The 18,096-nt window shown below is 37.8% G+C and overlaps 1 protein-coding gene across 1 annotated transcript in view; it reads left to right on the forward strand.

Moving 5' to 3' along the window:
* Positions 1-18,096, forward strand: part of EPHA3 (EPH receptor A3) — a 373,049-nt gene that overhangs the window by 276,637 nt on the left and 78,316 nt on the right. Inside the window, exon 6 of the mRNA XM_010382161.2 lies at positions 14,579-14,703. Coding sequence (XP_010380463.1) covers positions 14,579-14,703 — 125 coding nt within the window. The remainder of the gene's footprint in view (positions 1-14,578; positions 14,704-18,096) is intronic.

Consider the following 18,096-nt stretch of genomic DNA (forward strand, 5'->3'; position numbering starts at 1 on the left):
GCTTTACTTATGAAATCCAAAAATTGAGCAGCTTAAGACTATTTTTTCTAATGTGTTAAAATTGTAAAGGTATGTATAAAAATCAATCAGTTAATCAGTTCTCAAAATTCTGAGATCAATTATGTGAAATATTCATAATGACCAAAATAAGTATTGATGCAATTTACTTATTTGGATGGTCTTAAGATATAGAATCGCTCCAAAATTTATGGCTAGCTAAAAAGTTACTTGACAAAAATTCTTCAGATAAATTAATCCTGGGCCTGGAACTAAATAGATCAAACCACAAGCATCACGGCCATTAAGCAGCAGGTAATCTGTCTCTGCAATTTCCCCTTTACTTTCTGCTCAGATTTTTAAAAATTTCTGTTTGTGAGGTATAAAGTTATTTATTGCCACTCAATGTTTGCATTTCTTAATCAAGTAATATGGGGCAGAGAAAGAGTAAATTTATTTGGGAGAAAAAGAGACTGAGAAGTATTAGTAAACCCAAGCATAGACAATGCAAATTTTACAGCCAAAATAGAAATTTTTCAGGCATGATTGCTTTTGGAAACTCTGTAAGTCTCTGCTGGCATTCGTTTTGTTTGCATAAATATGCAAACACACCCAAATTAGCATATTCCCTACTTGCACCCTTCAGACAGCTAAACTAGAAAAAATTAATACACACAATATCTTTTTGTAGTACTTAATTTGTTAAAATTTAATTGAAATTAGAGTGAATATTAGGATTCCAGTTATAATAGTCAAGTGCATTTCACTTTTTCCTATTATACTTATATTTTTAGGTGATTTCTTCCGAGTTAAAAAATAAAGACTGTGCTCTTCAAGAGTATGCCTGTGTTACAACTAAGTTTCTGGTATCGTGGTAACATGGAACTAGGGCTTCTCAGAAAGATTTCATGGTAATCAAAATGGTTTACATCATGTATAGTGACCAACCAAAATTATTCTTATTTTCTGAAATACTATATTGTCCCATTTTTTTCAAGCCCATGAGTATTTTTCTACGTGAGTAAATCGGATAGCTCTGAGTTGATTTCCAAAATCTGATTTCCAAATGTTTGAATTGACTTCATAACTTTTCTGTTATGGGAGGTTTGGGGTTTTGCCCCCTTAAAGGAAGGGATCAACCTACACAACTTCTCAATAGGACCTCTCTTTCTGCTTCAATTAGTCTCTGTTGCATGTTGGGTAGGGTTGCCAGGCATATACAAGCCATATGGTCCAGGCATATATAGGTCATATGTTAAGCAATATTTTTTTGTCTGTTTCCGCACACATGGTGAATAATATTTTGATGCAATGCATACTTCTATGTTGTCCACCATATTAAAACATTTTGAAGAGAGATAATTCCCTCTGAAAACTCATGAGTCATGTAACAATGTAGAGTTAAGCAATGGTGACTCACTTAGGCATGTGATATATATAAGGACAATTGTCATTCCTGTAGGAGGAAATCAATTTCTTTCTCACTCACCTCAGAAGGTATTTATGGGAGAATAAAGTTATTATGGAACCACAGTTGAATGTATATGTGCATCTGTCTGTGTGTTTTGTGTATGTTTCAAAGTTGACTCCTCAATTAAAGTTAGCAGTTTATTATTTGTCACACAGACGCCGAACACAACAGGGTTTGTGTATGATGCCTTTGATAACTCTGGTCTGGTGTAACAATGCCCTCATTTTCTTTTCTTACTTATATGAATGAAAGGAGGCAGCCAAGACTAAACAAAATTGTTTATTTTGGGCCTCAACAGTACCAACCAAGAGGAGGTAGTTCTAGAAAAGGGGTTTAGCTTACAATTTAGTATAACCATCTAATTAGCAATGTAAGTTTGACTAAAATCATAGGGGCTAATCAGCAGAGCCACAGAGCCACGCATAGTAAACCTGTAAGTGTAAGAATACCTACTGTTTAAACAGCATAATCGGTAGTAGCTTTTTTTTTTTTTTTTTTAAACATGAAGTTTTGCTCTCTTGCCCAAGCTGGAGGGCAGTGGCGCAATCTTGGCTCACTGCAACCTCCTCCTCCTGGGTTCAAGCATTTTTCCTGCCTCAGCCTCCCAAGTAGCTGGGATTACAGGTGTCTGTCACCACTCCTTGCTAATGGTAGTAGCTTTTAACCAAAGCTACTATAGGCTGGTTTTAAACCTGTGTATAAGTTAAACATCAAAGACTGCATCATAGAGGTCTTTCATATCTGAATATTTCTGTCCCCTCCATATTTATACATTGAAACCCAATCATCAGCGTGGTGTGATGGCTCATGCCTGTAATCCCAGCACTTCAGGAGGCTGAGGTGGGTGGATCACTTGAGGACAGGAGTTCAAGACCAACCTGGCCAATATGGCAAAACCCCATCACTACTCAAAACACAAAAATTATCCTGGCATAGTAGCACATGCCTGTAATTCCATCTACTGGGGAGGCTGAAGCACAAGAATCACTTGAACCTGGGAGTCAGAAGCTGCAATGAGCCAAGATTGTATGACAGGACTCCAGCCTGGGTGACGGAGTGAGACTTTGTCTCGAAAAAAAAAAAAATTAGGAGGTGGGCCCTTGGAAAGAAGATGATTAGGTCATGAGATTAGAGCCATCATAAATGGGATTAGTGCTCTTATAATAAAGGCTCCATAGAGCTACCTTGTCCTTCCATCATGTGAAGACACAGCTGGAATGCTCAATCTGTGAAGCAGGAAATAGACTCTCACCAGACACCAAATCTGCTGGCACCTTCATCTTGAACTTTCCAGTCATCACAACTATAAGAAACATGCCTTGTTTATAAGCTTTGAAGTTTGTAGTATTGTTATAGCAGCCCAAACAGATTAAGATGAGATCTCTGGGCTTAAAGAGTGAGAAAAAAAAATTACAGCAACATTGTGTACATGCCAAATAGCCAGCTATTGCTTTAGATAGCTTATTACCTCATTGTCAAGCGTACATTGTCATTGTCTTTTGCTTGCTTGAAAAAACTTCTAGATGGTATTTCTCTACCGCAATTGCTTTAAAATGTGGCAGCAACTTAGGAACTGGGAAACAGGCTAAGGTTAGAACAATTTGGAAGACTCAGAAGAAGACAGGAAAATATGGGATAGTTTAGAATTTCCAAGAGACTTGGAGGACTTAAAAGACAGAGAGATGTGTTGGTATTGCGGGAAGTCAAGGACCCTGAATAGAGGGACCAGCTGAAGCCATGGAAGAAGAACATAAATTGTGAAGATTTCATGGACATTTATTAGTTCCCCAAATTAATACTTTTATAATTTCTCATTCCTGTCTTTACTGCAATCTCTGAACATAAATTGTGAAGATTTCATGGACATTTATCACTTTCCCAATCAATATTCTTGTAATTTCCTATGTCTGCCTTTAATCTCTTAATCCAATCATCTTTGTAAGCTGAGGATATATGTCGCCTCAGGACCCTGTGATGATTGTGTTAACTGCACAAATTGTTTAAACAATATGAAATCTGGGCACCTTGTAAAAAGAACAGGATAACAGCAATGTTCAGGGAACAAAGACGATAACCATTAGGTCTGGCTGCCCGAGAGCTGGGTGGAACAGAGTCATATTTCTCTTCTTTCAAAAGCAAATAGGAGAAATATTGCTGAATAATTTTTCTCAGCAAGCAACAGCCCTGAGAAAGAGAATGCGTTCTTAGGCGGAGGTCTCTGAATTGACTGCTCTGGGAACGTCTGTCTTTTACAGTTGCAGATAAGGGATGAAATAAGCACCAGTTTCCCGTAGTGCTCCCAGGCCTATTAGGATGAGGAAATTCCCGCCTAATAAATTTTGGTCAGACCGGTTGTCTGCTCTCACACCCTGTCTCCTGATAAGATGTTATAACTGACAATGTGTGCCCAAAACTTCATTAGCAATTTTAATTTTGCCCTGTCCTGTGATCTCGCCCCACCTCCATTTGCTTTGTGATATTTTATTACCTAGTGAAGCATGTGATCTCTGTGACCCACACCTTATTCGTACACTCCCTTCCCTTTGAAAATCACTAATGAGAACTTGCTGGTTTTGTGGCTTGGGGGGCATCACAGAACCTGCTGACATGTGATGTCTCCCCCGGAAATTTCTCTCTTTTGTACTCTTTCCCTTTATTTCTCAGACTGGCCAACACTTAGGGAAAATAGAAATGGACCCACACTGAATTATCGGGGATGGGTTCCCCCGATAATGTGGGAAAGTTTGGAATTTCCTAGAGACTTGTTAAATGGCTTTGACCAAAATATTGATAGTGATACAAACAATGATGACCAGGCTGAAGTGGTCTCAGATGGAGATGAGGAACTTCTTGGCAACTGGAATAAAGGTGACTCTTTTAATAGTTTAGTGAAGAGACTGGTGACATTTTGTCCCTGCCCTAGAGATCAGCAGAAGTTTAAACTTGAGAGAGATAATTTAGGGTATCTGGTGGAACAAATTTTTTAGTAGCACAACATTCAGGAGGAAGTAGAGCATTAAAGTTAGGAAAATTTGCTGCCTGATAATGGAGTAGAAAAAAAAAACAAACCCATTTTGGGGGGAGAAATTCAAACTGGCTGCATAAATTTGCATAAGTAACAAGGAGCCAAATATTAATTGCCAAGTCAATGGGGAAAATATCTCCAGGGCATGTCAGAGATCTTTTTGTCAGGCCAGGAGGCCAAGGAGGGCAAAGGTTTTGTAGGCTAGTCCAAGGACCCCATGCTGTGTGCAGCATAGAGACTTGTTGCCCTGTGTCCCAGCTGCTCCAATTGTGTCTAAAAGAAGCCAAGGTATAGCTTGGGCCATGGCTTCAGATGGTGCAAGACCCAAGTCTTGGCAGCTTCCTCCTAGTGTTGAGCCTGCAGGTGCACAGAAGTCATGAACTAAGGTTTGGGAACCTCCACCTACATTTCAGAGGATATTGAAAATGCCTGGATGTCCAGTCAGAAGTTTGCTGCAGGGGCAGAGCCCTCATGTAGACCTCTACTAGGGCAGTGCAGTAGGGAAATGTGGGGTCCCCAGTGGGGCACTGCCTAGTGAAGCTGTGAGAAGAAGGCCACTATCCTCTAGACCCCAGAATGATGGATCCACTGAGAGCTCGTGTTGGATGTACCTGAAAAAGTCATAGACACTCAACACCAGCCCATGAAAGTAACTGGGAGGAGGACTGTACCCTGCAAAACCCAAGGCTCTGGTAGACCATCTCTTGCATCAGCATAAATTGAATATGAGACACGGAGTCAAAGGAGATTATTTCAGAGCTTTAAGATTTAATTATTACCTTGTTAGATTTTGGACTTGCATGGGACTGTAGTCCCTTGGTTTTGACCAATTTCTTTCATTTGGAATAAGGGTATTTACCCAATGGCCATACCCTCATTGTATCTGGGAAGTAAATGACTTGCTTTTCATTTTACAGGCTCATAGGCAGAAGGGACTTCACTTGTCTCAGATGAGACTTTGGATTTGGACTTTTGGGTTAATGCTTGAATGAGTGAAGACTTTGGGGACCATTGGAAGGGCATGATTATGTTTTAAAACGTGAAGACAGGAGATTTGGGAAGGGTCAGGGGTGGAATGACATGGTTTGGCTCTGTGTTCCCACCCAAATCTCATCTTGAATTATAATTCCCATAAATCCCCATGTGTCCTAGGAGGGACCCACCAGTGGGAGGTAATTGAATCATGGGGGCAGTTACCCTCATGCCATTCTCATGATAGTGAGTGAGTTCTCATGAGATCTGATAGTTTTATAAGGGTTTCCCAGCCACTTCACTCTGCACTTCTCCTTGCTGCTGCCATGTGAAGAAGGAAGTGTTTGCGTCCCCTTCTACCGTGATTGTAAGTTTCTTGAGGCCTACTCAGCCCTGAGTAACTGTGTCAATTAAACCTCTTTCATTTATAAATTACCCAGTCTTGAGCAGTTCTTTATAGCAGTGTGAGAATGAACTAACACAACCTCTTTCACAGTGAAGCATTATATTTAGAAATCTATGATTATCCACTAGATTTTCAGAACCATATCATATATATCATATATATGAAGATTGCTCTAATTCTGTTAGGATACCGTAGGATATTAAAAGAAGAAAACCTTTATATTTTTATAAAAAGGAATATGTTGATTAATTGATAAAATGAAAAATAAGATTTCATTTTTGTGAATTTATGCAATAAATGACTGTGAAATGCATAGTTCATTTGTCATTACTTTTTAAAAATTTTTTATTTCTCCATGCTGGAAAAAGGGTAAGATTATAAATTATAACAAAATTCTCCGGTCTTTAAAACTATTTTAGATCTTTAAAATTCAATGATTAAAATTTTGGAAATTTAGTCTTTAGAAAAGACTAAATCCTGTGTATACTGTTATCAAAAAATCGGGGGAAGAAATTCTGGTCAAAATTTATTTTCAGTGTATTGTGTCTTAGAATATTTTTCTCCCAGCACAATTAATTCTATTGAGAAAATTACTTTTCTTTTTACTCTAGAATTTGAATAACGTAAGTTTTTAGAGTGTAGTCTCTCTTCTAAGCATATTTTAATTGCCATTTTGGTTTTAATTTTATTATTTTAATATCAGGGGCTAAATAGAATTTATTTTTCAGAGGAACCTGCCACAAAATATGCTGTGTACTTTACTTCAAGGCTAACCAAATTCCATGGCTAGATTTATGCAAAGTCGGCCCTATGCTAGGCACCTGAGATTCTGAGGGACATACAGTCTAGTGGGAAGACATACTGTAAGCAAATGATGTAATTACAACACAATGCAGTGGGCTAAATAATAGGAGAAGGAGCAACTATACTATAAGAGGCCAGAGAAAGGAGCTGATTAACTATTGCCTAAGGGACTCAGGAGAAACTTTATGAGGGAATTATATTAGCAAAGGATTTTGGAGAATAATGAGGAGTAGAAGCAGTTTTCCAGGTGGAAATAAAGGATATCTAGTGTTGCAGACAGGGATACACAAATAATTGAAAAAAAGAATTGTCTTTAGAATTTTAGCTTTGTATGGAAAGCAATAAATGACAAAGCTGGTATGTATGTTGCAGTCTTGTGAGGAGCACTAAATAACAATGAAATGAATTTCAAATTTTGTATCCTACTGTAGTCCAAAGTTTCCCAGCTCCTTGTGATCCTAAGAGTTTTCTGCTATTGTCTTCTTAAAAATACAGATCTCCAGACCATTCTGTTGGAGCTTATTATTTGCTTAACATTTTAGAAAACCTAGATTTGAAATTATGCGATTTTGAAAGAGAGGGGAATCAATGTTTCATTTGCTTTATACAATACTAATTCATCAAAATGTATAGAAAGTTGAAATTCTGAAAATATTAAGCTGAAAGGCAAAGAATCCAATGTAGGTGGTAAATGGCAAGGGTTTGAACTAAGCCACAGCTGGAAAAGTAGAAAATTGATCAGCTTTTGGAAGGTGGACCTGATTGGCAAGCTGAATTATTGGTGAGAAAGAAAATATAAACTATAACTCTGAGATTTTGAACTGGATACACTGCAAATTGATGAGGCTTTGTAGCTAAAATAGAAAATCAGAACACCAGGTTTGGGGAAATCAGTGTAGGAATAGTGAGTTGGAGAACATTAATCTATGAATGATTATGCTAAATCAAACCCAAGAGGGTTTCTGGATTTAACAGAAGTGTTCACTTCTGAAAAAACTGAGAAGGAAATGTTCCTCAGTAGGCATTGTAATGAATGGTAAAGAAAAATAAGAGACTGATGCTTTTAAAGTCATGTCTGATTCATAAGAAAAATCTTTCAACCATTTACTGCATATATTTTCCCATGGAGATAATTTTAAAAGCTTTGGCTCACTTAGAAAAGAAATCCTGAGCCCTTTTTGTTATTACTTTAACTTGTCCAGTCTCTAAACCACAGAGATACCTCAGAGGTTCATTAGAAATTCCCAAATCTAGAAAGAGGAAGGTCCCAATAAAAACAAATGAACCAAACCAGATCCTTTAGGGGTTGAATTTTGAAGTTTTCACTTCCTGATTTTAAGGAAGGGTCATATTTTAGTGGCAGAATAATGTAGATTTTAAAACACCATGGTTAAAACAAAGAATCCCTTCCATGTCTGTCACTAGATCTGGCACACACATGTATCAAATGTAATTCTAACACAATTTGTGAATGATGCAAGTCTCATCCCTAACGGGATCCCTTCACAGGGAGACATTTTCTGGGTAACATTTTTGCTTTTCCGTTGTAATTTGTTTTTCTATTATATGAAATGTAGTCAATGACTTAGGTTACAATGTGCAAAAATCTTCTTTCTGTACTTCAACTAGATGAAGAAACAATCTTTTAGAAAAAGTTCCTCTCTACTTCTCAGCTGAGGTTCAATTATTAACTTTTTTTTTTTTTTAACTAAGTCTCACTCTGTTGGCCAGGCTGAAGTGTGGTGGTGCCATCTTGGCTCACTGTAACCTCTGCCTCCAGGGTTCAAGTGATTCTCCTGCCTCAGCCTCCCAAGTAGCTGGGATTAAAGACACACGCCACCACACCTGGCTAAGTTTTGAATTTTATTAGAGATGGGGTTTCGTCCGGTTGGTCAAGCTGGTCTTGACCTCCTGACCTCATGATTTGCCCACGTCAGCCTCCCAAAGGGCTGGGATTACAGGCATGAGCCACTGCACCTGGCCAATTATTAACTATTAAAAGTGGTACTTTGGCCGGGCGTGATGGCTCATGCCTGTAATGCTGGCACTTTGGGAGGTCGAGGCGAGCAGATCACTTGAGGTCAGGGGTTCGAAACCAGCCTGGTCATGATGATGAAACCCCGTCTCTACTAAAAATACAAAAAATTAGAGGGGCATGGTGGCATGCTCCTGTAATCCCAGCTGCTCAGGAGGCTGAGGCAGGAGAATCACTTGAATCCCGGAGGCAGAGGTTGCAGTGAGCTAAGATTGTGCCACTGCACTCCAGCCTAGGAGACAGAGCAAGACTCTTGTTTCCAAAAAAAAACACGGGGTACTTTGCATGTCTCTGTCATACATCTCAACTAGTCATTGCACGTTGCTGTTTCAAGAGGCTGTCATTGCGGTGGCCTGCACTTGGGGAAGAAAACACTGTGAACAAGTCAACGCTTGGTTTCCAGAAAGCTATGTCTTCCTAAAGGAGAAATTGAAAAGCGCTTATGTCTTCTTAGAGGAGAAATTGAAAAGCACTTTTTTTTTTTGTTTTTGAGACAGAGTTTTGCTCTTGTTTTCCATGCTGGAGTGCAATGGCATGCAATCTCTGCTCACTTGCAACCTCCATCTCCCAGGTTCAAGTGATTCTTCTGCCTCAGCCTCCCGAGTAGCTGGGATTGCAGGTGCCCGACACTATGCCCAGCTAATTTTTTTTTTTTTTTTTTTTTTTTGTATTTTTAGTAGAGAGTCGGGGTTTCATCATGTTGGCCAGGCTGGTCTCGAACTCCTGATTGCAAGTGATCCACCTGCCTCGGCCTCCCAAAGTGCTGGGATTACAGGTGCGAGCCACTGAGCCTGGCCTGAAAAGCACTTTTATACCAGCTTTTATAAAACACATATTACTAGATAACATAGGGTAAAAATATCTGTCTAGTCCTGTCTTGACCAAAGAAGTATTTGAAAGAAGAATGGATTGAAAGCATCATGCATTTCCACTGTCACACAGTTAAGAGTTTCCTTAGTACTGGCGGTGTTTGAAGTTTTCAGTAGTGCTGTGTAAGTCTGGACGATGGTCAGCTGTGTGACACAAAAGCCACCCCTCCTTCTTAGTCTTAACTATTTTTCTCCTTTATTTACATTCTTTTCTTTTCTTTTTTTTTTTTTTTTTTGAGACAGAGTCTTGCTCTGTCGCCCAGGCTGGAGTGCAGTGGCGTCATCACAGCTCACTGCAAACTCCGCCTCCTGGGTTCACGCCAGCCTCCGAGTAGGTGGGACTATAGGCGCCTGCCACCACACCCAGCTAATTTTTTGTGTGTGTATATACACACACACACACACACACACACACACACACACATATATATATATATATATATATTTTTTTTTTTAGTAGAGATGGGGTTTCACCATGTTAGCCAGGATGGTCTCGATCTCCTGAGCTTGTGATCCGCCTGCCTTGGCCTCCCAAAGGGCTGGGATTACAGGCATGAGCCACTGCGCCCAGTCTATTTGTATTCTTTTAAGAAATATTTCATTTAAAATATAATCAATGCCACTTTACAAAGTATATATGTCTCCTTTCTTTATGATTTACAAAGGGTACATCTATCAGCTGTACCCAGAATAGCAAAAGTTGAAGATCAAATATTAATATTACTTCTCTCTCTCAAATACCAATACAACAAAAATGTATTTTACATACCAGACATCATTTTAAATTTTCTAAAAATTACTACCTTTATACTGTTTTAAATTTTCTTTTTACCAGTTTCTTCATTTGTTTTTCTACAAAACTATTTGCTAACTTGCAACAATGCCTACACCAGTTTCTTGGCATCCTATTCTGTCATCAACTTCTTTCTCTTAATAAGGGAATCATTTCAGTAATCTATCAATTAGAGTGTATAACAGGCAGAAAATTAGAAATCCGGACGGGTACACTGACTCACTCTTCTAATCCTAGCACTTAGGGAGGCTGAAGCGGGTGGATCACCTGAGGTCAGGCGTTCGAGACAAGCCTTGCCAACATGGTGAAACCCTGTCTCTACTAGAAATATGAAAATTAGCTGGGTGTGGTGGTACGCATCTGTAATCCCAGCTACTTGGGAGGCTGAAACAGTAGAGTCTCTTGCACCTGGAAGGTGGAGGTGCAGTGAGCCGAGATTGCGCCATTGAACTCCAGCCTGAGCAACAAGACTGAAACTCCATCTAAAAAAAAAAAAAAAAAAAAAAAAAAAAAAAAAAAAAAAAAAAAAATCCTAGGCTATCAGATCGTTTACTGGCAATTGCGATTTTAGCATATATACCAGCATTTTTGCTACAAAATCCCTGAGCTTTCTCTTCCTTCTTAATTTCACCTGTAGCTCCCAGCATTTTTCCAGTCTTAAGAAAGTTGAAATTTTTTTTTTCCATTTTGCTTAACCATTAACCTCCATTCTCTCAAATTGCAAATTTAAAAAACAGAAGAATGAAAAGAAAATAAATCTGTCGTACAGTGTACATTGCAATATCATGATTTTTGTACAGAAAAATACTGATTTAAAGAATTTCTGTGAATTTGCAAATTAGTAATTTGAACAAATCACTCTCTGATATCTGAAAATTAATGAAAAGCATAATTTGTATCACTGTTTCTCATTAATATTCTGAATTGTGTTACAGCACATAAAGAATTGATGAATTATACCTCAAAACATGAATTAGGAAGTGTTCCGGAAAACTTTTTAAAAGCATTGATACAGTGGAGTGCCCATCGAATTTGTCTCCTTCTCCATTATGTTTTATTATGCCCACACTATTTATCAGGGGAAAGAAAAACAATTCCTATTAATTATTTATTAATATTAAAATACTGATGAGTATTACCTAAAAGTACCACGCTTCCAGCTGGTGTACTGAGTTGAACTTTGCTGAAATGCAGCCAGCACAAGGGGCGTGTATTAAAAGAGCAGAACAAATGACTTAATAGGGGTCCAAAAGCAGCAATCAGAAAAGGTTCGTTTAACGTAGTGATGGCACAAGCTTCAAGCAATTGCCTCTACTTAAGTAAGTGTGGAATTACAAAAGGCTATTTATTACAGTCCAACAGAGTCCTGCAGCTAGCTCAAAGAGCTTTGAAGAAATTCAAGTTATAAAGTCCTGCTCAGTGCAGAAGCAGTAAAATTTGGACAGACCCCCAAAACAGCCCGCAAAGCTTTCATTAAAAAGTTAATACAATTCTCATCACAATTCTTCTTTCAAATGAATTAGTTTCTCACTTTTCTTTTTTTAAAGGAGAGATGCTGTACTTGGTTATGTTCAACACTTCTTTGAAAATGAATTTTATCCACGAGGAAAAAATGAAAGTTTCATGGTGGTATCAAATTAAATGTACGACCTCGTGTGTTCCAACATCAAGCTTCTTGAAATGCTCTTGAAACTGACATTAAATGTGACTCTATTAATGGACTTACTTCAGCAGAAAAATTAGTAGGATTTCCTCATTGTAGGAAATGCAAAATTTGAGTCCAAAGACATTGGGTTGCAATTTTTTTGTTAGTGATTGGATAATGAATTGATTTTTCCAAGTATTAAAGTATGTAAAAATAGAATATTTTTTTAAAAATCCACATGTCTGTTTATTTATAATTCAGCAATACATTTGTATATATTGAATATCTTTATGAAGCTTCAACTAAAGTATAAGAAAAATAACTTATCTTTTGCTTGGAATCAACTTTAGAGAGCAAATCACAGGGTTGTGGGGGCGAAACCAATTTAGGGACTAAAATAGAGGATTATTGAATAGATAAATTGACAATGAAAGGTAAATGATATTAATTTATATGAAAAGATACTAATTTCTAGTGGGAGCAAAAAGTTGATAAGAAAATTAATTTACTTTTTTTTTTTTTTTGAGACGGAGTCTCGCTCTGTCGCCCAGGCTGGAGTGCAGTGGCGGGATCTCTGCTCACTGCAAGCTCCGCCTCCCGGGTTCCCGCCATTCTCCTGGCTCACTCTCCTGAGTACCTGGGACTGCAGGGGCCACCACCTCGCCCGGCTAGTTTTTTTGTATTTTTTTAGTAGAGACGGGGTTTCACCGGGTTAGCCAGGATGGTCTCGATCTCCTGACCTCGTGATCCACCCGTCTCAGCCTCCTAAAGTACTGGGATTACAGGCTTGAGCCACCGCGCCTGGCCTACTTTTTCATCAGAAAAGTAACACCTATATTTTTCCTTGGCAAAAGATTAAGTCAGGCAAAGTGTGGTGGTTCATGCCTGTAATCCTAGCACTTTGGGAGGCCTAGTGGGGAGAATCACTTGAGCCCAGGAGTTCAAGATCAGCCCGGGCAACGTGACAAATCTTTGTCTCTACAGATAATAAAAAAATTAGCTGATTGTGGTGGCACAAGCCTGTAGTCTCAGCTACTTGGGAGGCTAAGCCAGAAGGATTGCTTTAGCCTGGGAGTGGGAGGCTGCAGTAAGCCGAGATCACATCACTACACCCTAGCCTGGGCAACAAGGGCAAAACCCTGTCTTAAAAAAAGAAAAAAATAAAACAAAAGATTAAGTCATCATTCCTAGGCCAATCCATGCTTCAATTAGAAGGAGTTCCTATGATCTCACAAATAATACAACCCAGTGGATGGGAAATATCGCAGTAGATTCTATTTTTTCGTGTACAGTTTTCTTGGAAGTGGCACAAGGCAGCCATAATGAAAGTTTCTATTATAGGTGAAGAATAAAAATGAAAAGTGTTTATAGATAGGAAAGTTTGAACGAGAGGTCGTATGCAAAAGTCATCATGTGATATCATAGAAATGTCAACAAATGCGGAACTTCTGCTAACTTGTGGGAAATACAAATACATGAAATTCTTACAGCCCTTGATTTGAGAAAAATCTATATAAAAATAAGTTCTTTAACAATGAAAACAATTCAACAGTTAATGTCTCTAAAGATTCCTGAGTTTTTGTTTGTTGTGTGTTTGTAGTTTATTTTGCTGCATTCCATTAAGACATTTCGATTGGTGAGTGAACCAAGATTGAGATTTGAAAGCAGAAGTATTTTGATGATAGGATGCATTTTTCCTTTTAATGGAAGGGTTTGAAGAAGGAAATCACTTAAAATATATTTAATCTTCAGTTAGAAATGAATTTGACCCTATGATATGTGATCCAAACAGATGGTTTTATTCATATTCCATACTTTTGATAATGCTTAGCAAAACATAGCAAATATAGAATCACCATCAAATAAGACATTTCAAAACATGTCTAGGTAATTGTAAAACACATAGAGCAGTCATTTTCTTGGTACCTCTCATTAAATATTTTTTTAAGAAATAAAAATGTAAAACAGAAGATTGTTGTTTCCTTTTCTTTGTAGTCAAGAGATGTTTGTCAGAAGTCAAGACCTACTGTAATATGTCCTAAATCATATCTATTTTACAATACACTAAATATTATTATTACCTATGGATACCATGGGACTCCTTGTGCATAATGGATTCCAGTCCTCTTGCAGAGCTGCATATGAAAATGTTATCAATGAGCTGAAGAATCTGGCATTAATAACTTTGCAACATTATAACAAATAGGTAGTCCTGATGTTTTGTTCTTTTTTTAATATATCAAATGTATTTCATTGCTTACATTATAGTAGCAGATTGAAAACATCTGCTCACTTGCCACTAGTCCACCAGCAGCAGAGAATCTCTGCTCATTTTCCCTAGGCCTGCATGTACCAGGGCTATAATCCAGCTGTTGAGCCTGGATATGGGGCCAGATTAATACTCAAGAGCCTTGGAAATGGAAATAGTGCTTTCTTGCCAAAAACGGGAACAATGATAGACTCCATTTGCATGTTCCCTTCTCTCTCTGTTCTTATTCGCCACCCTTTCCAACCCATTAATTTGCTTCCTTCCACCTTCCCCTCCCATCTTCTCTTTACAGCTCCATCACCTGTCCTGACAATTAAGAAAGATCGGACCTCCAGAAATAGCATCTCTTTGTCCTGGCAAGAACCTGAACATCCTAATGGGATCATATTGGACTACGAGGTCAAATACTATGAAAAGGTGGGGAAACAATGTTTCAAGGTTGGGCTGTGTAGGAAAGAAACTGTTTCCTCATGAGCTGTGCTCTTGGAAAGAAACCAGTGACATTGCTGGTAAATGGTAGAGCACTGTTTAGAACTGTGGCCATGTGACCCCTTTGATTTATTGGTAGAGGAAGGTTTAGAAAGAATCTCGTTGAATGCCCCCTATTCTAGAGCAATAAGCAACATCAAAAATGCCACTGCCAACTTAATCCAGTTAGTTATGGCAATAGCATGACATTTGTATCCTTTTACACCAAGACCCCTCCTCTACCAACTATTTTATTGTGATTTCTTAGTCTATTTGTAAACTGCTTTTTAGTTCATTACTTCAAGCATCATATCCTGACCTTCAAATTGACATGCATTTCATTCAATACAAATAGAAACAGTGCGCTAGTGACAAAAATATTGTATTGTTTAACTGATGATGAAAAGCTTTCTTGACCCTGTAGAAGGAAACTTAAAAGGTTGGGGATGGATGGATAAATTTGCCTGGCATAAAGTTGTGGCTTAGTAATGCAGTTATTTAAAAGAAATAGGCACATGGTTATTTTTACCCCAAATTTAAAAATCATTTAAAAAGAGGTACGCAGTTATTTTGCCCTGAGTGGATGGTGAGTATTCCATCATTCTAAATGACTCATTTTTTTTTCTGTTTGTAAATCATAGTAAAGTTTAAAGGCAAGACATGTTTAAACCTTAGCATCACAGCTAGTTAGTTTCACAGCTACTAAAGTGAAGACTACATATTAGTGTATCCACTTCAGTTTATAAAGTGTGTTAAAGTGAATTAAATGCAAATCGTGCATTTATAGAGCAGTTTATATTTACAGAACATTTCTGTGGACATTACTTCAGTCTGAGCTGTATAATAACCTTATGGCAGTAGAAAAGTAAGTTGTTTAACAATTAAGAATACTGAGAGTGACGTTGTATGGATTTCCCACAGCCTCACTGCTAATAAATATTAGATCTCTGTTTTGGATCGTGGCAGCCATGAGTCCTCCTTTACTATGTTTTCCCCTATATCAGGTACCTTTTTCTACATGAGAATACATCCTGATGAGAATTATTGGCATAATCAACTGTGCAAAAATGCATAATGTAAAAACACTGTTTTGCGTTATGTAGTTATTTCCTTGCTTGAAGTTAATGTATTTCTCTAGTAGAATGTCGGTTTTTTTCGTAGTCTCTCTGTAAGAGAGACTAGAGTATGTCTTTTTCATTAAAAGAAATTGATGCCAAATAAACTTTATTGTTCCAAAATTGTAGTAGAAATAAGTTTTCTCTCTTTTTTTATTTATTTTTATTTATTTATTTTTATTATACTTCAAGTTCTAGGGTACATGTGCATAACGTGCAGGTTTGTTACATATGTATACTTGTGCCATGTTGGTGTGCTGCACCCATCAACTCGTCAGCACCCATATAAGTTTTCTCTTAACTCTGAGTCCTCTACTGTGGTAAAATCAAATACTCATATGATTGTGATCTATTTTCAGAAGTATGACAAGATAGAATGGGGAAATATAATAATTCATGTTCATAAATGATGCCACAAAATTTTAAAAAATCAGTTATATGCCTCAGTTCAAACTACATTTCAGAACTGGGAGAAGAATACCTAACATTTAGATCTATGAGATTAAAATCAAATTTTAATTGTATACATCCGTACCTTTCACAAACATGAAAAGTGTTCTGCCTTATTTCAAACTCCTTCAACAAACACAACAAGCATCACTACTTTTTTTTTTTTTTTTTTTTTTTGAGGCGGAATTTCACTTTTGTTGCCCAGGCTGAAGTGTGATGGCAAAATCTCAACTCACCACAACCTCCGCCTCCCAGGTTCAAGCGATTCTCCTGCCTCAGCCTCCCAAGTAGCTGGGATTACAGGCATGTGCCACCATGCCCCGCTAAGTTTGTATTTTTAGTAGAGATGAGGTTTCTCCATGTTGGTCAGGCTGGTCTCAAACTCCTGACCTCTGGTGATCTGCCCACCTTGGCTTCCCAAAGTGCTGGGATTACAGGCATGAGCCACCACCCCTGGACATTACTTTGAAACAATATTAACCAATGCAGGAAAAAATGGTTGAATCTATTGATTATTCCATAAGTATTTTTTGATACATACATACCTGTAATATTACTTAAAATATATTCCTATAAATACATATTTGCATCATATATAACTAAATTTAAAAATTAATTCTAAATGTTTATAGTATGCTTGGTAATACTGAGAAAGTGTCTCTAGGATTTAAACTCCACAAGGTCTAGCTTTCTTGATAGGTTATTCCACTGATGGTGATGAACACTATATGTAATGTATGGCATGTTTTCTGTACTACTCAATCTCATCTTGGTTGAGGATATACAGTGTTTCGTATTACCCGCTCTAGGTCCTACCCTAGGTGCAGGGACATTGTACCATTGCTTGAAATCAGGTTCCCCATAGGAGCTCTGTGTATAATAATATATGTGAAAGAAAAAACGTAATTCTGGATAAATTCAATTTTTGTAAACGAGACTTGACACAAAGAGACCACTAAAATGTGTGGTGTGAATCTAACATACAATGTGAATCTCCTAGATATCCTTTTTGAGAAATATTTCTAGCCTTTGATCTGGAGATTTTTGCCTCTACCAAATCGTAGTGGCTTAGATTACATACAGCACAAATACAGTTATGCTAAAAATAATGTAGAGCTACATATAAAACCTTGACTTTTTATGTTTAATATTTTAAGGTTGATAAAAAAAATATTCTACTCCAGAATCAATAGAGCATTCCTATTAGGTTTCATTCAAAGGGATATTTTCTTCCTTGTAAATTTGTTATTGGAATTAGATTTAAGTTTTCTCTCAGCCTTGACTTTGAAGAGAACATATCTTCCCTCACATATTTACTGATTAGTTAGAATAAAGCTAAATTTTTCCTGCTTTATATGCAGGGCAGAAATAATAATATTCAAATTAGGAAATTCTGTAAATATTTTTATCTTTTAGAAATGTCTATGTTGGGCCAGGTGCGGTGGTTCACGCCTGTAATCCCAGCACTCAAGACCAGCCTGGCCAACATGGTGAAACCTTGTCTCTACTAAAAATACAAAGATTAGCTGGGAGTGATGGCATGCACCTGTAGTCTCAGCTACTCAGGAAGCTGAGGCAGGAGAATCTCTTGAACTCAGGAGGCAGAGGTTTCAGTGAGCTGAGATCACGCCACTGCACTCCAGCCTGGCAACAGAGCAAGACTTTGTCTCTCTCTCTCTCTCTCTCTCTCTCTCTCACACACACACACACACACACACACACACACAAAGCCTATGTTGCCTTTGGAGAATAAAATAATTGCAATAATCAATATGAC

Source organism: Rhinopithecus roxellana, chromosome 1 (genome assembly GCF_007565055.1).
Source record: "Rhinopithecus roxellana isolate Shanxi Qingling chromosome 1, ASM756505v1, whole genome shotgun sequence".
Taxonomy (NCBI): domain Eukaryota; kingdom Metazoa; phylum Chordata; class Mammalia; order Primates; family Cercopithecidae; genus Rhinopithecus; species Rhinopithecus roxellana.